The 25,918-nt window shown below is 57.7% G+C and overlaps 1 protein-coding gene across 1 annotated transcript in view; it reads left to right on the top strand.

Moving 5' to 3' along the window:
* LOC140427809 (DNA-binding protein RFX6-like) overlaps positions 1-22,868 on the top strand; it is an 80,944-nt gene extending 58,076 nt beyond the window's left edge. The window contains exon 18 of the mRNA XM_072513489.1: positions 21,777-22,868. Within this exon, the coding sequence (XP_072369590.1) occupies positions 21,777-21,934 (158 nt within the window). The 3' untranslated portion in view covers positions 21,935-22,868. The remainder of the gene's footprint in view (positions 1-21,776) is intronic.
* The last annotated feature ends 3,050 nt before the right edge of the window (positions 22,869-25,918 follow it).

Here is a 25,918-nt window from a genome sequence, read left to right as displayed (position 1 = left end):
ATTAACACCGTGTGTATTTAGTGTCCTAAAGTGTCTACATTAACCCCCTGTGTATTTACAGTGATGCATATCATCACATCCCCCCTTTTTTCGTGTTAGATATTTTCTGTACAGTGTTAAAGATAATTGAACAAACTAGGTAGCTAAGTGATGCTGTGTACAAGTTATGATGACTGTGATGACTATACAATAGTATACAAGACCAAATAATAGTTGTGATGACTTTGAGGATAAGATAATACAAAATAAAAGTTATGAGTCCAATAGTTCATGAATTTATTTGGTCTGGTAGAGAAGTGTCAATGGTGACATTGTCATTCCCTTGTGAAAGCCGTCAGCGTCCTGGTGTTTGGTCATCAGGAGGTGTTCAAGTGTTCACATCACTTCATTGACTGATTTGGACTCTTTCTTTCGATGCTTATGGTGGCAATTCTTGATGGCATCTGTCCTGAAAGCCGGGTTGCCTGTTGGTAGTGTAGCAAACGTGAATTGGGAAGATGCATCATCCTGCCATGGTATGTCATTGTACTAAGCTGAGCAGTAACAGTGTCCCTCATTTGCAGAGTTGTATCATGTCGTACCAGTCGTAGTCCCATTGTTGTTTTTGTCGTGCTTGTTGTTGATGTTGATGTTGTTGCCTCTAGTGTCTAGCTAGGTGTAGTGTATGTACATTAACCCCTTGTGTATTTAGTGTCCTAAAGTGTCTACATTAACCCCCTGTGTATATACAGTGATGCATATCACCACACACCCATGGGCTTTGTCACTCCCCACACACATGGACACTACCCCACACCCCCCCAAGTGAGGCTATGGGGTCCCTGGCTGTCCCACCTCTTCAGGCCTCCACAAGCTCCCTTGCAGCACCCTCTCCCTTCTAGGACCCCCACCCATCATCCCCCAACCTCCCGGAGGCCCCTACCTACCTGCCCTGCACTCCCCCACTGTTCAAACACCCCCCCCCCTCCATCCTCATTTCATGGGCATGGCCTACCTTGTTCCCTGGCCCTTGGCACTTCCACCCTGGCAGTGCTCCTGCTGGCTTGGCAGTGCCATCCGGGCACCTTGGCAGTGTTACAGTGATAGTGCCAAGGTGCCAGCTGGGCAGTGCCAACGTGGCCACGTTCCAGGGGGAGGGCCAGGTTGCCACCCTGCACGTACCCTGACCACCGAGAGGACTCCCATGGCCCGGGAACCCCCCCCCCCCGGGAGCCGTTCCGCCTGGTCCATGTCTGTGTGGACCAGCACTGATCGGTGCCCAGCCGCAGCCTCCCTGGGGAGGCCGGAGAATCGAGGGAGGCCAGTGGATCCCGGGTGAGTAGGTTGTAAATAGGTTTATGACCTACTTCTGAGGGCGGCGTTTCGACACGCCCATTCGGGGCGGGGTTCTGACTCCGAAGCCTCGCGGGATTCCAGTGAACCCTCACGAGGCGCAGAGGCTGTTGGGAGGCTCACTGGTGGCCAGTCCCGGGATTCTCTGGTCACGTTGTGCTTTCTCTCGGAGCGTAACGCGGCCGGACAATCGCGTCCACAGTGCCTGGATAGTGCTCACACAAAGAGCTGGGAGCCTGTCCACACAACTAAAGTCACTCAACCCTGACACCTTTCCAGTGAATCCCTTCTGCACCCCCTTAACGGCCTTGCCGTCCTTCCTAAAGTGCATATGTTAGCCAGAATTGGACAGGCTGAGGCCTAATCAGACTCTGAAGTTTCCCCCATGCTCAGGGTCATTGTATATCTCTGAGCATTACAGTCCTTTCTGTTACTCCGCTGACGCTGAATAATTGAAAACACAGGACAATGAGCTTCACCGTGACTCAGACATGACTGTAGGCTTTGAAACTAATAAAGTAAGTACCTATTATAGAGCTGCCAGCCTGGTTTCACATCAATAACAAACCTTAAGTTGCTTTGTCACCCTCTAACGCCCCCCCGCCCCCAACCACCACCTCCACTCCTCCCTCCGCCCCCCCCAGACGGCTTCTTCTGCAGGAACAAGCTGGGCGGGTAGTTTTCCATCTGGTTTGCCACATTGCATGTTGGAACTTGGTGCCTTGTCATTGGGAAGGCTGTTGTATCGATCACCTTGTGAGGCTCCATCTTGTCCTGAGGGATATCCACCGGGCCTGGCTTCCGTCTCCGCCTCCCGTAGTCTCCGTCGTAGCTTGGTTGGTCGCACTCGCGTCCCTGAGTCAGGGGGTTTGTGACTCACCCCCGGGTCTTACGAGGATTAGGAGCAGGCCATTCGGCCCATCGGGCCTGCTCTCCCGTTCAATACGATCACAGCTGATCTGATTGTGGCCTCAACTCCACTTTCCTGTCACTCCCCCATAACCCTTGACTCCTTTGCATCAAACCTCAGCCTCGAGTAAATCCAGCGACCCAGCCTCCCCTCTTCCCTACGGGTGAAGATTCCACAGACTAAGGACCCTCTGAGAGAGAAAAAAAATCATCCTCATCTCAATCTTAAATGGGCTGGATTCTCCGATCCTCCGGCTATGCCCGCAGGATCCGTTTGGTCTTACGACCAGAAAGTCGGCGCCGCCCCCCGCACCGATCCTCCGCCCGGTGAGGGGGGCTAGCAGCCGCGCAGCGTAAAGCCCCCGGCTTCACCTGCGGATATGGCGGCAGAATGGCCGGGTCCGTGGCCGTGCAGGCGCACGGTGGTGTCCACGCTGGGCAACATGGCGCCGGCCACACGCGGACCCGGCTTGGCAAAAAACTGCCCCCCCTGCAGCCAGCCTCGCCACCCCTGGACCACCCCCCACCAGTGCTCCCTGCCCCGCCAAAGCTCCCCCTGCCAGCGGAACGGCAACCCCCCCCCCCCCCCCCCCCCGACTGTGGCGGTGCTGGACTCAGTCCACATGTGTCCCGCGCCGTCGGGGACTCGGCCCACCGGGGGGCGGAGCAGCGGGGGAGGGCCTCAGGCGACGCCTGTCTCGGCCATCAAAGAATCCCAGCCATTATTTTTTAAATGTGTGCCCTTGTTCCAGACTCCCCACAAGGGGAGCACAGGCTGGAACTTGTCAATGTGGTTACCAGTGCTGACGCTGTTATCTTTCAGATGACATGTTTCCCTGAGGCCCAGGTGCAAAGAGCCCTGTCAGCTGGATCGAAACAATCCTCGGGCCTCACTCAAAGAAGAGCAGGGGTATTGTGTACTTGGCCAATCTTTAACCAACAGCGCTGAAACAAAATACCTCATCGCAGTTCGTGGAATCTTGCAGTGTGCAAATTGGCTGCTGATTTGACTACACCTCACAAGTACTCAACTGAGTGTAAAGTGCTTGGGGATGGCCCATGGTTGAGAATGGTGCTATATAAATGAAAGTCTTTCTTATGCTCTCCCTGTCTCCGCGGTGCCGTTCTCTAGGACCTGGACCATGGCTATCTTGAGTGTATTAGTTTGGTAATTACCATGACAGCAATTGCCTACGGAGGATAAATCACATCAGGTCGTGTGACATGTACTCCACACAAATGCGTTTCCATCGGGATTGTGATCGGGACTGGGGACAAAGAAGATTTTAAAATCGCTCCCACTGAGGGTGCTACCTTTTGCCAAGGACTTTTTAAAAATTCATTGAATGTGGGCATCGCTTTTGCCCATCCCTAATTCCCCTCGAACTGCGAGGCTTGCTAGCCCACTTCTGAGGGCAGTTAAGAGTAAGGATGGGTAAGGAGGGCCGAATTCCTCAGTGAACCAGATGGGTTTTTACAACAATTGGTTCATTGGACTTTTCATTCCAGATTTTTAAAAATTGATTTCGAATTCCTCCATCTGTCACAGTAAGATTCAAACCCGCGTCGCCGGAGAGTCACGCTGAGAACCCGCGTCGCCGGAGCGTCACGCTGAGAACCCGCGTCGCCGGAGCGTCACGCTGAGAACCCGCGTCGCCGGAGCGTCACGCTGAGAACCCGCGTCGCCGGAGCGTCACGCTGAGAACCCGCGTCGCCGGAGCGTCACGCTGAGAACCCGCGTCGCCGGAGCGTCACGCTGAGAACCCGCGTCGCCGGAGCGTCACGCTGAGAACCCGCGTCGCCGGAGCGTCACGCTGAGAACCCGCGTCGCCGGAGCGTCACGCTGAGAACCCGCGTCGCCGGAGCGTCACGCTGAGAACCCGCGTCGCCGGAGCGTCACGCTGAGAACCCGCGTCGCCGGAGCGTCACGCTGAGAACCCGCGTCGCCGGAGCGTCACGCTGGGAACCCGCGTCGCCGGAGCGTCACGCTGAGAACCCGCGTCGCCGGAGCGTCACGCTGAGAACCCGCGTCGCCGGAGCGTCACGCTGAGAACCCGCGTCGCCGGAGCGTCACGCTGAGAACCCGCGTCGCCGGAGCGTCACGCTGAGAACCCGCGTCGCCGGAGCGTCACGCTGAGAACCCGCGTCGCCGGAGCGTCACGCTGAGAACCCGCGTCGCCGGAGCGTCACGCTGAGAACCCGCGTCGCCGGAGCGTCACGCTGAGAACCCGCGTCGCCGGAGCGTCACGCTGGGAACCCGCGTCGCCGGAGCGTCACGCTGGGAACCCGCGTCGCCGGAGCGTCACGCTGAGAACCCGCGTCGCCGGAGCGTCACGCTGAGAACCCGCGTCGCCGGAGCGTCACGCTGAGAACCCGCGTCGCCGGAGCGTCACGCTGAGAACCCGCGTCGCCGGAGCGTCACGCTGAGAACCCGCGTCGCCGGAGCGTCACGCTGAGAACCCGCGTCGCCGGAGCGTCACGCTGAGAACCCGCGTCGCCGGAGCGTCACGCTGAGAACCCGCGTCGCCGGAGCGTCACGCTGAGAACCCGCGTCGCCGGAGCGTCACGCTGAGAACCCGCGTCGCCGGAGCGTCACGCTGAGAACCCGCGTCGCCGGAGCGTCACGCTGGGAACCCGCGTCGCCGGAGCGTCACGCTGAGAACCCGCGTCGCCGGAGCGTCACGCTGAGAACCCGCGTCGCCGGAGCGTCACGCTGAGAACCCGCGTCGCCGGAGCGTCACGCTGAGAACCCGCGTCGCCGGAGCGTCACGCTGAGAACCCGCGTCGCCGGAGCGTCACGCTGAGAACCCGCGTCGCCGGAGCGTCACGCTGAGAACCCGCGTCGCCGGAGCGTCACGCTGAGAACCCGCGTCGCCGGAGCGTCACGCTGAGAACCCGCGTCGCCGGAGCGTCACGCTGAGAACCCGCGTCGCCGGAGCGTCACGCTGAGAACCCGCGTCGCCGGAGCGTCACGCTGAGAACCCGCGTCGCCGGAGCGTCACGCTGAGAACCCGCGTCGCCGGAGCGTCACGCTGAGAACCCGCGTCGCCGGAGCGTCACGCTGGGAACCCGCGTCGCCGGAGCGTCACGCTGAGAACCCGCGTCGCCGGAGCGTCACGCTGAGAACCCGCGTCGCCGGAGCGTCACGCTGGGAACCCGCGTCGCCGGAGCGTCACGCTGAGAACCCGCGTCGCCGGAGCATCACGCTGAGAACCCGCGTCGCCGGAGCGTCACGCTGAGAACCCGCGTCGCCGGAGCGTCACGCTGAGAACCCGCGTCGCCGGAGCGTCACGCTGAGAACCCGCGTCGCCGGAGCGTCACGCTGAGAACCCGCGTCGCCGGAGCGTCACGCTGAGTCTCAGGATTATTGCCCCAGTGGCAGTACCACCACACCACCATCGCCCCAAAAGAGGGATAAAGAGTTAAAGGGAGAAAAACAATCTTAATTTTTCCTTTATAGTGCTCTGTTTCTCCCGTACCAGCCTTCCCGATCTGGCACCGGGAATGTGGCGACGAGGGGGCTTTTCACAGTAACTTCATTGAAGCCTACTTGTGACAATAAGCGATTTTCATTTCAATTTTTCATTCATTCATTTCATTTTCATTTCTTGTTTGCTACCGACAGCTTAAAGAGGAAGAAATAAGAACAAAGGAACTCGGAGCAGGGGTCGGCAATTCAGCCCCACGAGTCCACTCCGCCATTCAATAATAATAATAACCTTTATCGTCGCAAGCCGGCTTACATCAACACTGCAATGAGGTTACTGAGAAAAGCCCCTAGTCGCCACATTCGGGTAGATTTGATTTGATTTGATTTATCGTCACATGTACCGAAGTACAGTGAAAAGTATTTTTCTGCAGCCGAGGGAACGTACACAGTACGTACATAGTAGACAAAAGAATAATCAACAGAGAACATTGACAAATGGTACATCGACAAACAGTGATTGGTTACAGTGCGGAACAAGGGCCAAACAAAGCAAACACATGAGCAGAGGGATGGAGAATTCAGAATGTACAAGTCACCTAACATGATCATGGCTGATCTCCTCTCGGCCTTAACTCCACTTTCCCGCCCATTACCAATTAAAAATCTGTTCACCTCCTCCTCAAATTTACCCACTGTCCCAGCATCCACCGCACTCCGGGGTAGCAAATTCCCCAGATTCACAACCCTTTGGGAGAAGGAATTTCTCATCTCTGTTTTAAGTTTGCTCCCACTTTTCCGAAAACTATGACCTCTCGTTCTGGATTACCCCACAAGAGGACTATCGGCTCCACATCTACTTTGTCAATACCTTTTATCAGCCTCGTGGGCAGCGCGGTGGCAGAGTGGTTAGCACAGTTGCTTCACAGCGCCAGGGTCTCAGGTTCGATTCTCGGCTTGGGTCACTGGCTGTGCGGAGTCTGCACGTTCTCCCCGTGTCTGCGTGGGTTTCCTCCGGGTGCTCCGGTTTCCTCCCACAAGTCCCGAAAGTCGTGCTTGTTGGGTGAATTGGACATTCTGAATTCTCCCTCAGTGTACCCGAACAGGCGCCAGAGTGCGGCGACTAGGGGATTTTCACAGTAACTTCATTGCAGTGTTAATGTAAGCCTGCTTGTGACACTAATAAAGATTATTATTATCTAATGTACCTCAATTAGATCTCTTATTCTTCGAAGTTGAGAGGGCAGAGCCTTAAACTGCTCAATCTCTCTTCATGAGACAAACCCATGGGGCAGGATTCTCCGATGATGCGATCGGGCCGCCGGCAGCACCGATTCCGGGGGCGTCAGGGCCGCGAGAAACACGGTGGGAGTGGCGCCAGAGCGGTGCCGTCAGCGCGCGACGCCCGGATGACACGGCGCCGCGTCACTTTACGTGCGCGATCCGCACACAGGCCCTGACACAGAGAGATGGCCGTGCCCCGCCGTGCCGCCCCCAGGTTCCGGGACCATGACCTGGAGACACTGTTGGACGCAATGGAAGAGGGGAGGGCGATCCTGTGCCCAAGACGTGGCCACCGGCACCCGGCCAGCACAGTCAAGCACAGCTGGCGTGATGTGGGCATCGCCGTTAGCGCTGTGGGGGCACTACCCACGCTCGGGAGACCAGTGCCGCAAGAAGCTCCACAACCTGACGAGGGCAGCCAGGGTAAGGACCCCGAGAGTTCCCCCGGGCCACCCCCTCCCCTCCCTCCCCCCCCCCCCCCACCACGTGTCGCCCCCACCCCCCCCCCAACTATGCCGACGCAGGAGGGGGGAGGCACCACGTACCACACGACCCACATGGGCACCACACCGCCTTTGCGAGCTGCCGTGGCGTGGTGCCCAGTGCCCACTCCCTAACCCCCCTCACACTGCCCCCTCCACCCCCTAACCTCCCTCGGACTGCCCCCTCCACCCCCTAACCCCTCTCACACTGCCCCCTCCACACCCTAACCCCCCTCACACTGCCCCCTCCACCCCCTCACACTGCCCCCTCCACCCCCTAACCCCCCTCACACTGCCCCCTCCACCCCCTCACACTGCCCCCTCCACCCCCTAACCCCCTCGGACTGCCCCCTCCACCCCCTAACCCCCCTCGGACTGCCCCCTCCACCCCCTAACCCCCCCTCACACTGCCCCCTCCACCCCCTCCCCCTCACACTGCCCCTCCACCCCCTAACACAGCCCCCTCCACCCCCTCTCCCCCCTCACACTGCCCCCTCCACCCCCTAACCCCCCTCACACTGCCCCCTCCACACCTTCCCCCTCACACTGCCCCCTTCACCCCCTCCCCCCTCATACTGCCCCCTCCACCCCCTAACCCCCCTCACACTGCCCCCTCCACCCCCTCACACTGCCCCCTCCACCCCCTAACCCCCCTCACACTGCCCCCTCCACCCCCTAACCCCCTCACACTGCCCCCTCCACCCCCTCCCCCTCACACTGCCCCCTCCACCCAACCCCCCCCTCACACTGCCCCCTCCACCCCCTAACTCCCCTCACACTGCCCCCTCCACCCCCTAACATCCTCACACTGCCCCCTCCACCCCCTAACCCCCTCACACTGCCCCCTCCACCCCCTCCCCCCTCACACTGCCCCCTCCACCCCCTAACCCCCCTCACACTGCCCCCTCCACCCCCTAACCCCCCCTCACACTACCCCTCACACTGCCCCCTCCACCCCCTAACCCCCCCTCACACTCCACCCCCTCACACTGCCCCCTCCTCCCCCTCATACCCGACTCCCTGTGTCTAACGATACATGCTTTATTGTGTATTCCAGGGCCAACCGCCGATCGTCCCGGAATGTCTCAGACAAGCCACCGCCGTCCAGGTCCATGTCCATCCGCCCACGGGGACGCATGCCAGGAGGGGAAGGAAGACGGACAGGAGGGCCCTCTTCCGAGGTCGGCGCACAGGAAGCGGACGCACAGAGGACATACACAAACGACACTGACGAACACAGGATGGACGGTCAGAACACTGACGGCCATGAGGCGGACGAAGAGAGGACGGAGAGTCAGGACAGTGACGCACAGAGGACAGGGACTCAGGACAGTGACGCACAGAGGACGGAGAGTCAGGACAGTGACGCACAGAGGACGGGGACTCTGGGCAGTGACGCACAGAGGACGGGGACTCAGGACAGTGACGCACAGAGGACGGGGACTCAGAACAGTGACGCACAGAGGACGGGGACTCTGGGCAGTGACGCACAGAGGACGGGGACTCTGGGCAGTGACGTACAGACGACGGGGACTCTGGACAGTGACGTACAGAGGACGGGGACTCTGGACAGTGACGCACAGAGGACGGGGACTCAGGACAGTGACACACAGAGGACGTGGACTCTGGACAGTGACGCACAGAGGACGGGGACTCAGGACAGTGACGCACAGAGGACGGGGGCTCTGGGCAGTGACGCACAGAGGACGGGGACTCAGGACAGTGACGTACAGACGACGGGGACTCAGGACAGTGACGCACAGAGGACGGGGACTCAGGACAGTGACGCACAGAGGACGGGGACTCTGGACAGTGACGCACAGAGGACGGGGACTCTGGACAGTGACGCACAGAGGACGGGGACTCAGGACAGTGACGCACAGAGGACGGGGACTCTGGACAGTGACGCACAGAGGACGGGGACTCTGGACAGTGACGTACAGAGGACGGGGACTCAGGACAGTGACGCACTGAGGACGGGGACTCTGGATAGTGACGCACAGAGGACGGGGACTCTGGACAGTGACACACAGAGGACGGGGACTCTGGACAGAGACGCACAGAGGACGGGGACTCAGGACAGTGACACACAGAGGACGGGGACTCTGGACAGTGACGCACAGAGGACGGAGAGTCAGGACAGTGACACACAGAGGACGGGGGCTCAGGACAGTGACGCACAGAGGACGGGGACTCAGGACAGTGACGCACAGAGGACGGAGAGTCAGGACAGTGACACACAGGGGACGGGGGCTCTGGGCAGTGACGCACAGAGGACGAGGACTCAGGACCGTGACGCACAGAGGACGGGGGCTCAGGACAGTGACGTACAGAGGACGGGGACTCAGGACAGTGACGGACAGAGGACGGGGACTCGGGACAGTGACGCACAGAGGACGGGGACTCTGGGCAGTGACGCACAGAGGACGGGGCCTCGGGACAGTGACGCACAGAGGACAGGGACTCAGGACAGTGACGCACAGAGGACGGAGACTCAGGACAGTGACGCACAGAGGACGGGAGCTCAGGATAGAGACGCACAGAGGACGGGGACTCAGGACAGTGGCGCACAGAGGACGGGGACACTGGACAGTGACGCACAGAGGACAGGGACTCCGGACAGTGACGCACAGAGGACGGGGACTCGGGACAGTGACGCACAGAGGACAGGGACTCTGGGCAGTGACGCACAGAGGACAGGGACTCTGGGCAGTGACGCACAGAGGACAGGGACTCAGGACAGTGACGCACAGAGGACGGGGACTCAGGACAGTGACGCACAGAGGACGGAGACTCAGGACAGTGACGCACAGAGGACGGGGACTCAGGACAGTGACGCACAGAGGACGGGGACTCAGGACAGTGGCGCACAGAGGACAGGGACTCAGGACAGTGACGCACAGAGGACGGGGACTCAGGACAGTGACGCACAGAGGACGGGGACTCAGGACAGTGACGCACAGAGGACGGAGACTCAGGACAGTGACGCACAGAGGACGGAGACTCAGGGCAGTGACGCACAGAGGACAGGGACTCTGGGCAGTGACGCACAGAGGACGGGGACTCTGGGCAGTGACGCACAGAGGACGGGGACTCAGGGCAGTGACGCACAGAGGACGGGGACTCGGGACAGTGACGCACAGAGGACGGGGACTCAGGACAGTGACACACAGAGGACGGGGACTCTGGGCAGTGACGCACAGAGGACGGGGACTCAGGATAGAGACGCACAGAGGACGGGGACTCTGGGCAGTGACGCACAGAGGACGGGGACTCTGGGCAGTGACGCACAGAGGACAGGGACTCTGGGCAGTGACGCACAGAGGACAGGGACTCTGGGCAGTGACGCACAGAGGACGGGGACTCTGGGCAGTGACGCACAGAGGACGGGGACTCAGGGCAGTGACGCACAGAGGACGGGGACTCAGGACAGTGACACACAGAGGACAGGGACTCTGGGCAGTGACACACAGAGGACAGGGACTCTGGGCAGTGACACACAGAGGACGGAGAGTCAGGACAGTGACGCACAGAGGACGGGGACTCAGGACAGTGACACACAGAGGACGGGGACTCTGGGCAGTGACGCACAGAGGACGGGGACTCGGGTCAGTGACGCACAGAGGACGGAGAGTCAGGACAGTGACACACAGAGGACGGGGACTCTGGACAGTGACGCACAGAGGACGGGGACTCGGGTCAGTGACGCACAGAGGACGGAGAGTCAGGACAGTGACACACAGAGGACGGGGGCTCAGGACAGTGACGCACAGAGGACGGAGAGTCAGGACAGTGACATACAGAGGACGGGGACTCTGGACAGTGACGTACAGAGGACGGGAGCTCAGGATAGAGACGCACAGAGGACGGGGACTCAGGACAGTGACGCACAGAGGACGGGGACTCTGGGCAGTGACGCACAGAGGACGGGGACTCTGGACAGTGACGCACAGAGGATGGGGACTCTGGACAGTGACATACAGAGGACGGGGACTCAGGACAGTGACGGACAGAGGATGGGGACTCTGGGAAGTGACGCACAGAGGACGGGGACTCTGGGCAGTGACGCACAGACGACGGGGACTCTGGGCAGTGATGCCCAGAGGACAGGGACTCTGGGCAGTGACGCACAGAGGTCGGAGGGTCAGGACAGTGGCGCACAGAGGACGGGGGCTCGGGGCAGTGACGCACAGAGGACGGGGGCTCGGGGCAGTGACGCACAGAGGACGGGGACTCAGGGCAGTGACGCACAGAGGACGGAGTCAGGACAGTGACGCACAGAGGACGGGGGCTCTGGGCAGTGACGCACAGAGGACGGGGACTCAGGACAGTGACGCACAGAGGACGGGGACTCTGGGCAGTGACGCACAGAGGACGGGGACTCAGGACAGTGACGCACAGAGGACGGGGCTCTGGGCAGTGACGCACAGAGGACGGGGACTCAGGACAGTGACGCACAGAGGACGGAGAGTCAGGACAGTGACGCACAGAGGACGGGGACTCTGGGCAGTGAAGCACAGAGGACGGGGACTCTGGGCAGTGACGCACAGAGGACGGAGAGTCAGGACAGTGACGCAAAGAGGACGGGGACACTGGGCAGTGATGCACAGAGGACAGGGGCTCTGGGCAGTGACGCACAGAGGACGGGGACTCAGGGCAGTGACGCACAGAGGACGGAGAGTCAGGACAGTGACGCACAGAGGACGGGGGCTCTGGGCAGTGACGCACAGAGGACGGGGACTCAGGACAGTGACGCACAGAGGACGGGGACTCTGGGCAGTGACGCACAGAGGACGGGGACTCTGGGCAGTGACGCACAGAGGACGGGGACTCAGGACAGTGACGCACAGAGGACGGGGTCTCTGGGCAGTGACGCACAGAGGACGGGGACTCTGGACAGTGACGTACAGAGGACGGGGCCTCTGGGCAGTGACGCACAGAGGACGGGGACTCAGGACAGTGACGGACAGATGATGGGGACTCTGGACAGTGACACACAGAGGACGGGGACTCAGGACAGTGATGCACAGAGGACGGGGACTCTGGGCAGTGACGCACAGAGGATGGGGGCTCTGGACAGTGACGCACAGAGGACGGGGATTCAGGACAGTGACGCACAGAGGACGGGGACTCAGGACAGTGACGCACAGAGGACGGGGACTCAGGACAGTGACGCACAGAGGACGGGGACTCAGGACAGTGACGCACAGAGGACGGCCAAACAGTTGATGGTCAGACTGGACACAGCCCTTCACAAGGGCCGGAGACAAAGTCCATGAGTCCAAGGCTCGACCTAAGAGATCCCAGACCTGGGGTCCGATGAGGACATGGACCTTGCGTTACTACTGTCACCCACACCCTCCACCATCGCAGATACCCTCACCTCGGTTGGGCACATTAGTGAAATGAAATGAAAATCGCTTATTGTCACAAGTAGGCTTCAAAAGCCCCTAGTCGCCACATTCCGGCGTCTGTTCAGGGAGGCTGTTACGGGAATTGAACCATGCTGCTGGCCTGCCTTGGCCTGCTTTCAAAGCCAGCGATTTAACCCTGTGCGAAACAATGAGGCTTCTGGGACACTGACTGGTGCGCACCACACAGCCGAACCGGTGCAGCAGGTGGAGGTCGGAGCAGCCGAGGGGCTGGACGTTCGGAGGGCAGCAGAGGCCCAGCACCCGGCTGCCGCCCAGACGGTTCCCGGGTTCCTGGACTTACCAGACCCACCCACAGACTCGATGCGTTTGGAAACCCAGGGAGTGGACAACGGGATGATGGCCGCCTTCCAGCAGCTGCAGACACAGTTTGAGAAATCCATTCGCATCCAGGAGCAGGGAGTGGTGCCACCCAGGCTGACACCGCATGGGTGGCGGCCGCGGTGGAGGCAATGGGGGCAACAGTTTCAGCCATGGGTCAGGTTCTGCAAGGCGTGGGGCTTCGTGCGTCATCCATGGCCCAGGACAGGGCTGCCCTCTCACACGCAGCCATGTCCCAGAGCCAGCTGGACATCTCAGCCGCACTCCGGGGTCTGGCCCAGTCTCAGCAGGCCATGGCCCAGTCTCAGCAGGCCATGGCCCAGTCTCAGCAGGCCATGGCCCAGTCTCAGCAGGCCATGGCCCAGTCTCAGCAGGCCATGGCCCAGTCTCAGCAGGCCATGGCCCAGTCTCAGCAGGCCATTGCCCAGTGTCAGCAGGCCATTGCCCAGTGTCAGCAGGCCATGGCCCAGTCTCAGCAGGCCAATGCCCAGTCTCAGCAGGCCATGGTCCAGTCTCAGCAGGCCATGGCCCAGTCTCAGCAGGCCATGGCCCAGTCTCAGCAGGCCATGGCCCAGTCTCAGCAGGCCATGGCCCAGTCTGAGCAGCCATGGCCCAGTCTCAGCAAGCCATGGCCCAGTCTCAGCAGGCCATGGCCCAGTCTCAGCAGGCCATGGCCCAGTCTCAGCAGGCCATGGCCCAGTCTCAGCAGGCCATGGCCCAGTCTCAGCAGGCCATGGCCCAGTCTCAGCAGGCCATGGCCCAGTCTCAGCAGGCCATGGCCCAGTCTCAGCAGGCCATGGCCCAGTCTCAGCAGGCCATGGCCCAGTCTCAGCAGGCCATGGCCCAGTCTCAGCAGGCCATGGCCCAGTCTCAGCAGCCATGGCCCAGTCTCAGCAGGCCATGGCCCAGTCTCAGCAGGCCATGGCCCAGTCTCAGCAGGCCATGGCCCAGTCTCAGCAGGCCATGGCCCAGTCTCAGCAGGCCATGGCCCAGTCTCAGCAGGCCATGGCCGAGTCTCAGCAGGCCATGGCCCAGTCTCAGCAGGCCATTGCCCAGTGTCAGCAGGCCATGGCCCAGTCTCAGCAGGCCATGGCCCAGTCTCAGCAGGCCATGCCCAGTCTCAGCAGGCCATGGCCCAGTCTCAGCAGGCCATGGCCCAGTCTCAGCAGGCCATGGCCCAGTCTCAGCAGGCCATGGCCCAGTCTCAGCAGGCCATGGCCCAGTCTCAGCAGGCCATGGCCCAGTATCAACAGGCCATGGCCCAGTCTCAGCAGGCCATGGCCCAGTCTCAGCAGGCCATGGCCCAGTCTCAGCAGGCCATGGCCCAGTCTCAGCAGCCATGGCCCAGTCTCAGCAGGCCATGGCCCAGTCTCAGCAGGCCATGGCCCAGTCTCAGCAGGCCATGGCCCAGTCTCAGCAGGCCATGGCCCAGTCTCAGCAGGTCATGGCCCTGTCCCAGCAGGCCATGGCCCAGTCTCAGCAGGCCATGCCCAGTCTCAGCAGGCCATGGCCCAGTCTCAGCAGGCCATGGCCCAGTCTCAGCAGGCCATGGCCCAGTCTCAGCAGGCCATGCCCAGTCTCAGCAGGCCATGGGCCAGTCTCAGCAGGCCATGGCCCAGTCTCAGCAGGCCATGGCCCAGTCTCAGCAGGCCATGGCCCAGTCTCAGCAGGCCATGGCCCAGTCTCAGCAGGTCATGGCCCAGTCTCAGCATTCCATGGCCCAGTCTCAGCAGCCATGGCCCAGTCTCAGCAGGCCATGGCCCAGTCTCAGCAGGTCATGGCCCAGTCTCAGCAGGCCATGGCCCAGTCTCAGCAGGCCATGGCCCAGTCTGAGCAGGTCATGGCCCAGTCTCAGCAGGCCATGGCCCAGTCTCAGCAGGCCATGGCCCAGTCTCAGCAGGTCATGGCCCAGTCTCAGCAGCCATGGCCCAGTCTCAGCAGGCCATGGCCCAGTCTCAGCAGGCCAGGGCCCAGTCTCAGCAGGCCATCACTGAGAGCATCGACGGCCTCGCCCAGATGCTGGATTGCGATGCACAATCCCAGAGGGAGGTTGCACAGTCCCGGACTGGGATGGCTCACTCCCTGAGCTCCATTGCTGCGAACCTTCAGACCCTGGTCGATGCCACTGCGGGCCTCCAGGACTGGCAGCGCCAGGTGGTGGTGGTGCCACGGTGCTTGTCTCCGCTCGCACCACTGTCCCATAGAGAGGCCCGGTGGCCACCGGGCTCCCCGAGGGAGGAGGTGGTTCTGGGGCCCGTCCCGGTGACTCCTGCAAGGGAAGTCCTGGAACACTCGGCCTCCCCCCGTTTCATCCCTGGTGCATCTGGTGGGCAGCGGGCAGGACAGGGTGGCACCACGCCATCCAGCACGCCCGCCGAGCAGCCTCATTCCTGCGCCTGTTCGGGGAGGCTGGTACGGGAATTGAACCGTGCTGTTGGACTGCCTTGGTCTGCTTTCAAAGCCAGCGATTTAGCCCTGTGCTAATCAGCCCCGATCTTTCCCTTCTTGCTGGGGCTTCTCTACTTTCTCAACTGATCCTCCCTCCCCACCTCGATTCACAATGACTGTCAGCTACGATTGAGGGGTGCGATCTAATGAAAAAGTTTCTAAGTGTCATTTGTAGTGGTTTTTCCAGGAGTTTGTGTTCCCCACCGCCAGCTAATAACACTTGGTCACTTTTATGGGCCCTGGGGAGAGTTTCTCACAGGTTTAGCCCACACTTAGAGTTTTCTTCATCACTGGGAGCCTGATTCAGGCGCCATTTTCAAAGGGTGCCCCGATCTCGAAGTGATCAACAACCCGCACCCATGGGCAATGTCACCCACCAAACGTGGGCACGACCCCAGAACCCCCCCAAGAAAGGACACCCCATGAAAGGGTCTGTGAAGTCCCCTCCACTTCAGACCCTCCTACACTCCCTTACAGGCCTCCCCCTTCCAGAACCCCTACCCTTGACCATCCCAGAGGCCCCCACTTACCTACCCTGTACCCCCTCACCCTTCATACTGCTCTCCACCCTCCTTTCATCAGCATGACCCCCCCCTCATGCCCTGACCCTGGCACTACCACCCTGATATGTTGGAATGCTCTTGCTGGATTTGTGATCCAACCGGGCACCTTGACAGTGCCAGGGTGGCAGTGTCAAGGTGCCAGCTGGGCAGTGCCAAGGTGCCTGCATTCCAGGGGATTGCCAAGGGGCCATCCTGCACTATCACTGGCCATGGAGACCCCCTGGGTGGCCGTTCCGTCTGGTCCACATTTGTGTGGGCCAGTACTGAACGGCACCTGGCTGTGGTCTCCCTGGGGAGGCCAGTTGATCCCTGGAGGCCGGTAGGTCAACCGACTGAAGCACACGCAGCCTGGTGATGCCCATTGTGGCACCGCATGGTGGGACTTGGGTAGATCCATAGTGGCTGCCGGGAAGCCTACAAGAGGCCTCACCCGGCATCTACCTGTGTGACCTGGCCGACAGATCTCACTCGGAACATTTTTTTTTGATGAGAGGGAAAGGCAGTTAGATAACAGGAACAGGGGCGAGATTCTCCGACCCCCCGCCGGGTCGGAGAATCGCCGGGGGCTGGCGTGAATCCCGCCCCCGCCGGCTGCCGAAGTCTCCGGCACCAGAGATTCGGCGGGGGCGGGAATCGCGCCGCGCCGGTTGGCGGGCCCCCCGCTCGATTCTCCGGCCCGGATGGGCCGAAGTCCCGCCGCTAAAATGCCTGTTCCGCCGGCATAAATTAAACCACCTACCTTACCGGCGGGACAAGGCGGCGCGGGCGGGCTCCGGGGTCCTGGGGGGGGGGGGCGCGGGGCGATCTGGCCCCGGGGGTGCCCATACGGTGGCCTGGCCCGCGATCGGGGCCCACCGATCCGCAGGGGGGGGGGGCCTGTGCCGTGGGGGCACTCTTTCCCTTCCGCCTCCGCCACGGTCTCCACCATGGCGGAGGCGGAAGAGACTCCCTCCAATGCGCATGCGTGGGAAGCTGTCAGCGGCCGCTGACGCTCCCGCGCATGCGCCGCCCCGGAGATGTAATTTCCGCGCCAGCTGGCGGGGCACCAAAGGCCTTTTCCGTCAACTGGCGGGGTGGAAATTCGTCCGGCGCGGGCCTAGCCCCTCAAGGTTGGGGCTCGGCCCCCAAAGATGCGGAGCATTCCGCACCTTTGTGGCGGCGCGATGCCCGTCTGATTTGCGCCGTTTTGGGCGCCAGTCGGCGGACATCGCGCCGTTTCCAGAGAATTTCCCCCCAGATCACTATACAGCAGGTCTTCAGCTCCCTGGTCCACAGCAGGGCCCCGCACAAACTCTCCATTGCTCAGGGGTTTTAGCGCTCCTGTGCGATTGGCCCCAAGCTGGTCACGTGATCCATGGAGCTCACACCCTTAAAGGGGCCACACCGCAACAATCTCCATGATACCGTGCCCCCTCTTTATCCTTCAGATAGACTCTGGGGCGAAATTCTCCAGAAACGGCGCGATGTCCGCCGACTGGCGCCCAAAACGGCGCAAATCAGACGGGCATCGCGCTGCCCCAAAGGTGCGGAATGTTCCGCATCTTTGGGGGCCGAGCCCCAACCTTGAGGGGCTAGGTCGGCGCCGGACGAATTTCCGTCCCGCCAGCTGGCGGAAAAGGCCTTTGGTGCCCCGCCAGCTGGCGCGGAAATGACATCTCCGTGCTGCGCATGCGCGGGAGCGTTAGCGGCCGCTGACAGCTTCCCATGCATGCGCAGTGGAGGGAGTCTCTTCTGCCTCCGCCATGGTGGAGACCATGGCGGAGGCGGAAGGGAAAGAGTGCCCCCACGGCACAGGCCCTCCCGCGGATCGGTGGGCCCCGATCGCGGGCCTGGCCACCGTGGGGGCACCCCCGGGGCCAGATTGTCCCGCGCCCCCCCCAGGACCCCGGAGCCCACCCGTGCCGCCTTGTCCCGCCGGTAAGAGAGGTGGTTTAATTTACGCCAGCGGGACAGGCATTTTAGCGGCGGGACTTCGGCCCATCCGGGCCGGAGAATCGAGCGGGGGGGCCCACCAACCGGCGCGGCGCGATTCCCGCCCCCGCCGAAACTCAGGTGCCGGAGACTTCGACAACCGGCGGGGGCGGGATTCACGCCAGCCCCCGGCGATTCTCCGACCCGGCGGGGGGTCGGAGAATCGCGCCCCTTAAAAGGATGATCTGGTTATTAATTTCATTGCTGTTTCTGGGAGCTTGTTGTGTACAGGTTGACCGCGTCCTCTACATTACAACAGTGACTTTGTTGTGAAGCACTCTGGGACATTACGAGGTTGTGAATGACGCTTATAAAAAGACGCTATACTTTTTACCTTCCTTCCCAAGCATCTTAATTCCTTTGATACACATCTATTGATTCTCCATTAGGGGCTGGTTTAGCACACTGGGCTAAATCGCTGGCTTTCAAGGCAGGCTAGCAGCACGGTTCAATTCCCGTACCAGCCTCCCCGAACAGGCGCCGGAATGTGGCGACTAGGGGCTTTTCACAGTAACTTCATTTGAAGCCTACTTGTGACAATAAGCGATTTTCAATTTCAAGTTGCCCTAAACTAAAGATGATACTTTTCCCTTCTCCCTGGGGCTAACTGAGGGGGTTAGCCCCAGGGAGAAGGGATGTGGGTCTGGATGTGGGTCCGCCCACCAGCACCCCAATTTGCCAACTCAGCCCAAATCTGCATTAATGCACTGAGTCACTAGAGGGAGCTTGACTCATTTTCCAGCCCCTCCCATCATGGGGTCTTGGCCTCTCCTTTGTCTTTCCGTTTACATGTGAATTTAACTGACTGAAATACTGCGCTCCACCCAAACCGCTCCCTGTGCATACATTGCTTTGCATTGCCCCGCTTTTAAAAATTAACCTCTTAATCGCTCAATGGATTAGAATGAAAGTTAAAGACGAGGACAGGTTCACTTAAACCTAAGGTTGCCAATTGTGATTAAACCTATCCCTGGAGGTTTCATCCCATGAGGTTTCTCCACTGGGGTTGGGGGGCGGGTAGAAGGATTAGGCAGGAATGTGGGGTTCAGGTTACAATCAGATGAGACATGACCCTATTGAGTGGTGGAGCAGGCTCGAGGGACCTCCTCCCACTCCTGGTTCATATGTCCGTAGGGGGACTCAATCCCCGTTCTGGCTGGGGTGGATTTGGGATCTGTCTCCTTGCTCTACCTATAGTGGAGTTTATGGCGTTAAGGGTCAGAGAACCTGAGGAGAAAAGGAATGGAATGCTGTATCTCGGGGACTCGGATACAAAGGGTTAAAAGTCATATCACAACTATGTACAACCCTGGTTCTATGATAATAATAAAGACTATTATTATTATTTGGAGTGCTGTGTAGATTTATCAGGACTCCAAGATTTCATTAAATTTGAGGGAGACAGTGGTGAAGTGGTAAATGTCATAACATCATAGAATTTACAGTGTAGAAGGAGGCCATTTGGCCCATCGAGTCTGCACCGGCCCTTGGAAAGAGCACCCTACCCAAACCCACACCTCCACCCCTATCCTCATAACCCAGTAACCCCACCTAACCTCTTTGGACACTAAGGGCAATTTAGCATGGCCAGTCCACCTAACCTGCACATCTTTGGACTGTCACAGAACTAATGATCCAAAGGCCCGAACTACTACTCTGAGGACAGGGGTTCAAATACCATCACGGTAGCTGATGAAATTTAAATTCAAATCCGGAATTGAAAACTAGTCTCAGTAATGGTGACCATGAAACTATTGTCGATTGTTGTAAAAACCCCATCGGGTTCACTAATGTCCTTCAGGGAAGGAAATCTGCTGTTGTTTGTGGCCTGGCCTACATGTGACTCCAGACCCACAGCAGTGTGGTTGACTCTTAAATGCCCTCTGAAATGGCCCAGCGAGCCACACAGTTCAAGGGTGATTTGGGGCAAGCAACACCAGCTGCCCCAGCCAGCGACGCCCACATCCCATGAATGAATTGGGAAGAAATATAAGGAGGATAATTATTGATTGCATAAACCAATTCTGATGAAATGTTAACTCTGTCTCTCTCTCCACAGATGCTAAAAGAGTATTTCTAACCTTTGTCTGTTTTCAGTACATAAGCTGAGGTTGTGTTCCTGAAATTAAGAAAGTCAGAGGGTGATTTGGTCAGAGATTTATGGAACACTGGGGAATTTGGTTCGAAAGAAGTCTTTCCACTGACTGATGTGTTTAGGATTGGGGGCGAACCTAAATTAGAGTCAGGCTTTCAGGGGTGAAGTTAGGAAGTATTTTTGCACTTAAAGGGCGGTAGAACTTTGGAACTCTCTTCTACAATGGCAGCGATGCTGTATCAATTGTTAATTTTGGGGCGGCACGGTGGCGCAGTGGTTAGCACCGCTGCCTCATGGCTCCGAGGACCCGGGTTCGATCCCGGCCCTGGGTCACTGTCCGTGTGGAGTTTGCACATTTTCCCCGTGTCTGCGTGGCTTCCCCACAACCCAAAAAGATGTGCAGGGTAGAGGGACTGGCCACTCTAACTTGCCCCTTAACTTTAAAAAAAGCAAAATAAAAGATTGTAGGAACAGAGAAACAGGAGTAGGCCATTCAGCCCGTCGAGCCTGCTGTACCATTGAATACGATCATGGCTGATTGGACATTTCAATGTCTCTTACCCATACTATCCCTGTAAACCTCTATGTTATTGTTAATAACATAACATAGGGGCTGGTTTAGCACATTGGGCTAAACAGCTGGCTTGTAATGCAGAACAAGGCAGCAGCGCGGGTTCAATTCCTGTACCGGCCTCCCGAACAGGCACTGGAAGTGGCGATTAGGGGCTTTTCGCAGTAACTTCGTTGAAGACTACTTGTGACAATAAGCGATTATTATTATTATTATTATTATTAATAATCAAAAATCTATTAATATCTACTTTAAACATATTCAATGGCTGAGTTTCCACAGCCCTCTGGGATACAGAATTCCAAAGATTCACAACACTCTGTATGAAGAAATTTCACCTCATCTCGTTCCTAGACATCAGTTCCATTATTAATAATGGCTCACGGATTTCGATCTGATCAGATTGCCTCATATTTCCTGGGCTATTTTCGAGATTAACTCAGATCCTTGCGTGTCAACCTGTAACTCCTTCCGAACACACCAATGGCTGGCGGTAAGAGTGGGACAGACTCCTGGTGAGGCATACAAGCTATAAGCCCCCGGCGACAGAGGAGCAACCTGCTCCAGGGATTACTAGCTATGGAATCAGACGGAAGTCTGCCTTAGTGCATCACTAACTGTGGGAAGTGAATTGGAATGGAACAAAGGCTGGCATAGCCAGCAATCAAATGAAAATCACTTATTGTCACAAGTAGGCTTCAAATGAAGTTACTGTGAAAAGCCCCTAGTCGCCACATTCTGGCGCCTGTTCGGGGAGGTTGGTACGGGAATTGAACCGTGCTGCTGGCCTGCCTTGGTCTGCTTTAAAAGCCAGCGATTTAGCCCAGTGCTAAACCAGCCCCTATGCTCACATCGCATGGACGAAAATATTTTAAAATATATTCATGAGGGGAGGAAGAAACTTAATAAATTGGGTAACACAATTGTATTTTCAAACTCAGGTTCTTGGGGATCAGCGATATCGAATGTTCTTCACAGGACAGACTACACAAGGCCCTGCCCCGCCTGGAGCAACAGTCAGCGTCTTACTAGTTGCCAGAGGGAGCCGTACCCTGAAAATGCCTCAGGAGCAGTCTTGGACTTCAACCAATATCTGTGAAACCTCCCACTCCGCAGAGCCAAGTCAGTCCGCACAAGCAAGCTTCAACATGCAGCCTTCCCGAGCAAATGGATTCCTGTTTGCTTTGAAGTTTAGCTCTTGGCTCATTGTTGATGGTTTTCATTGGGAGGGTAATTGTCATTCAGCGGTCTTTCTTTCTCTGTCTCTGTCATTGAGCTGGTCATTGACTTCAGGAAGCAACGTACTGTACACACCCATCTGCATCAACGGGGCCGAGGTGGCGGTGACTGACAGCTTCAAATTCCGAGGTGCGCATCACCAAAAATCTATCCTGGTCCATCCATGTCGACGCTACGACCAAGAAAGCACAACAACGCCTATACTTCCTCAGGAAATTTGGCACGTCCATACTGACTCTCACCAACGTTTACAGGTGCACCATAGAGAACATCCTATGTGGCTGCAACACAGCCTGGTATGGCAACTGCTCGGCCCAAGAGTGCAATAAACTACAGAGCGTCATGCACACTGCCCAGTCCGTCACACAAACCCACCTCCCATCCATTGACTCCATCTACACCTCCCGCTGCCTGGGGAAAGCGGGCAGTATAATCAAAGACCCCTCCCACCCGGCTTACTCACTCTTCCAACTTCTTCCATCAGGCAGGAAATACAAAAGTCTGAGAACACGCACGAACAGACTCAAAAACAGCTTCTTCCCCGCTGTCACCAGACTCCTAAACAGCCCTCTCATGGACTGATGGACTGATTTGATCTCTTCACACATCCTCTCAACTGAGTAGTACTACACTCCTGGAAGCTTCACCCGATGCCTGTGTCTATGTATTTACATTGTGTATTTTATGTTTGCCCTATTATGTATTTTCATTTCCTGTACGGAATGATCTGTTTGAGCTGCACGCTGAACAATACTTTTCTCTGTACCTTGGTACGCGTGACAATAAACAATCCATAATAATAATAATAATCGCTTATTGTCACAAGTAGGCTTCAATGAAGTTACTGTGAAAAGCCCCTAGTCGCCACATTCCGGCACCTGTTCGGGGAGGCTGGTACAGGAATTGAACCTGCGCTGCTGGCATTGTTCTGCATTACAAACCAGCTGTTCCACCCACTGTGCTAAACCAATCCAATCTCGGTCTCTCTCTCCTTCTCTATTTCATTCTCTGTTGAAAAAGAATTCCCATTTTCATTACTCCTCCTTCCGACCTGGAACGATGGAGGTTGAGGGGCGACCTGATAGAGGTCTACAAAATTATGAGGGGCATAGACAAAGTGGATAGTCAGAGGCTTTTCCCCGGGGCAGAGGGGTCAATTACTAAGGGGCATAGGTTTAAGGTGAGAGGGGCAAGGTTTAGAGGAGATGTACGGGGCAAGTTTTTACACAGAGGGTAGTGGGTGCCTGGAACTCGCTGCCGGAGGAGGTGGTGGAAGCAGGGACGATAGTGACATTTAAGGGGCATCTTGACAAATACATGAATAGGATGGGAATAGAGGGATACGGACCCAGGAAGTGTAGAAGATTGTAGTTTAGTCGGGCAGCATGGTCGGCACGGGCTTGGAGGGCCTGTTCCTGTGCTGTACTTTTCTTTGTTCTTTGTTTGAACAGGAGAGAAGGAGAGCCCTCTGCGTCTTCTTCCTCACACTCAGCAGAATTTGATGCTCAGTTTTCAATTCTAGGTGCGGGCTCTCACCTCCCTTCCTGTTTCCTGGTCCCTGAGACTGTCAAGATTTTAAAATGCAAGGGAATCCACGGAGTCACGGTCTCGGGATAAGGGGGTCGATCATCTAGGACTGAGTTGAGGAGAAATTGCTTCACTCGAAGGGTTGTGAATCTTTGGAATTCTCAACCCCAGAGGGTTGTGGGTGCTCCATCGTTGAAGACATTTAAGGCTGTGGGATAGATGCGATTGTTGGTCTCTCGGACAATTAAGGAATCTGGGGAGTGAGCAGGAACGTGGAGTTGAAGCCCAAGGCATGATCATATTGAATGGCGGAGCAGACTCGATGGGACATGTGGTCTACACCTGCATCTGTTTCTTGTCTTCTTGCATCCTTGAACTGCCATTAACTTCATCACTTCACCTTGGAAAAACTTTGCTGAGGAAGTCCCTGGGTCCCGTTGCAAATTTGGGAGCTGTGGCATGCCACCGTTCCCCATTGTGTAACCCCTGGATCCCAGGAACACGATCCAGAAGCCCTCTGCCCCTGCCCCGGAATGCCACCCGACAGATAGCCCGGCTATTTTCCTACCGAGAAGCCACCAGATCTTCATCCATTCTCCTGCTGAATTTTACATTTGCCAGTCTCTTTGTATGTTAAGTCTAGCCCATGGCCCAGTTGGTAGCACCCTTGTGATTGGGTCAGAAGGTGCTGGGTTCAATCGCTGCTGCAGAGACTTGAGCACATAATCCAGGCGGACACTCCAGTGTAGTGTTGAGGGAGTGCTGCAGTGTCAGAGGTGCCATCTTTCAGATGAGCCAGGAAATTAAATTTCTCTGAGCCCTCTCCGGCAGACACAGAGGATCAGATAGCTCCATTTCGAAGAATCGGGGGAGAGTTTCCCCCCAGGACACTGGACAATAAATATTTATCCCTCGCCCATCATCACCGTGATGATTGTCCCTTTAAGGGTGACGCAGCAGATTAAGGGTCACCTGGCCTGGGGAACCAATGGAGACTCCGAGAACGGAATCACCCCAGGGGGAGAATCCATAGAATCCCTACAGTGCAGAAGGAGACCATTCGGCCCATCATGTCTGCACCAACCCTCCAAAAGAGCACTCTACCTGGGCTTAATTTCCTCACCTTCCTTGTAATTCCGTAACCCCACCTAACCAGCACATCTTTGGATACTAGGGGGCAATATAGCATGGCCAATCCACCTAACCTGCACATCTTTGGACACTAAGGGGCAATATAGCATGGCCAATCCACCTAACCTGCACATCTTTGGACACTAAGGGGCAATATAGCATGGCCAATCCACCTAACCTGCACATCTTTGGACTGGGTGGCTGGGGTCTGGAATGCACGGCCTGGAAGCGTGGTGGAGGCAGATTAAATCGGCCATTCAAGAGGGCATTGGGTGATTATTGGAATAGAAATGACGTGCAGGGGTATGGGGAAAAGACAGGGGAACGGCACTAAATCAAGATGCTCGTTTGAGAGCCGGTACAGACACGATGGGCCGAACGGCCACCTTCTGCACTGTAACACTTCTGTGATTCTGTGACAAGACAAAACAATACAAGAGAAGAGCAGGCAAGGTGAAGGAGGGATTGAACAAAGGTGTTCAAAATCAGGAAGGGCCGGTTGACTCCCAATGGGTCAGAATGGAGGAGAGTTTGGGTAGGGGGTTGGGGTTGAAGGCGCTAGCGACAGCGCCGCTGCCAACGACCCTGGGAGACAGTCAGGGAGTCCGGTAGTAGTAGCTTTGTTGAGAATTTGGAGGCAGTTTCGACGGCACTTCGGGTTGGGGGCAGGGTCAATGGAAATGCCGATTCGGGGGAACCATGGATTTGAGCCAGGGAAGTGGGATGGAAATTTTCGGAGATGGAAGAAGAAAGGAATTAGGACACAAAAAGATTTGTTTCTTGGGAGTCGTTTTGCGGGATTGAAGGAGCTGGGAGCGAAGTATGAGCTGGAGCAGGGGGAAATATTTAGATACATGCAGGTTCGAGACTTTGCCAGAAAGGAGATACAGAGCTTCCCAGTAGAGCCGGCTCCCACATTGCTGGAGGAGGTGCTGACAACAGGGGGACTGGAGAAGGGGGTAGCATCGGCGGTTTACGGGGCTATTTTGGAGGAGGAGCAGGAGCCGCTAGAAGAGATCAAGGCAAAGTGGGAGGAAGAGTTGGGAGAGGGTATGGAGGAGGGGTTCTGGTGTGAGGTGCTCCGGAAGGTGAACGCCTCCACCTCGTGTGCGAGGTTGGGGCTGATACCGCTGAAGGTGGTGTATAGAGCGCACCTTACAAGGGCAAGGAAGAGCCGGCTCTTTGA

This window comes from Scyliorhinus torazame, chromosome 1 (genome assembly GCF_047496885.1).
Source record: "Scyliorhinus torazame isolate Kashiwa2021f chromosome 1, sScyTor2.1, whole genome shotgun sequence".
NCBI lineage: Eukaryota > Metazoa > Chordata > Chondrichthyes > Carcharhiniformes > Scyliorhinidae > Scyliorhinus > Scyliorhinus torazame.
This window is presented reverse-complemented; position numbering and strand designations above follow the sequence as displayed.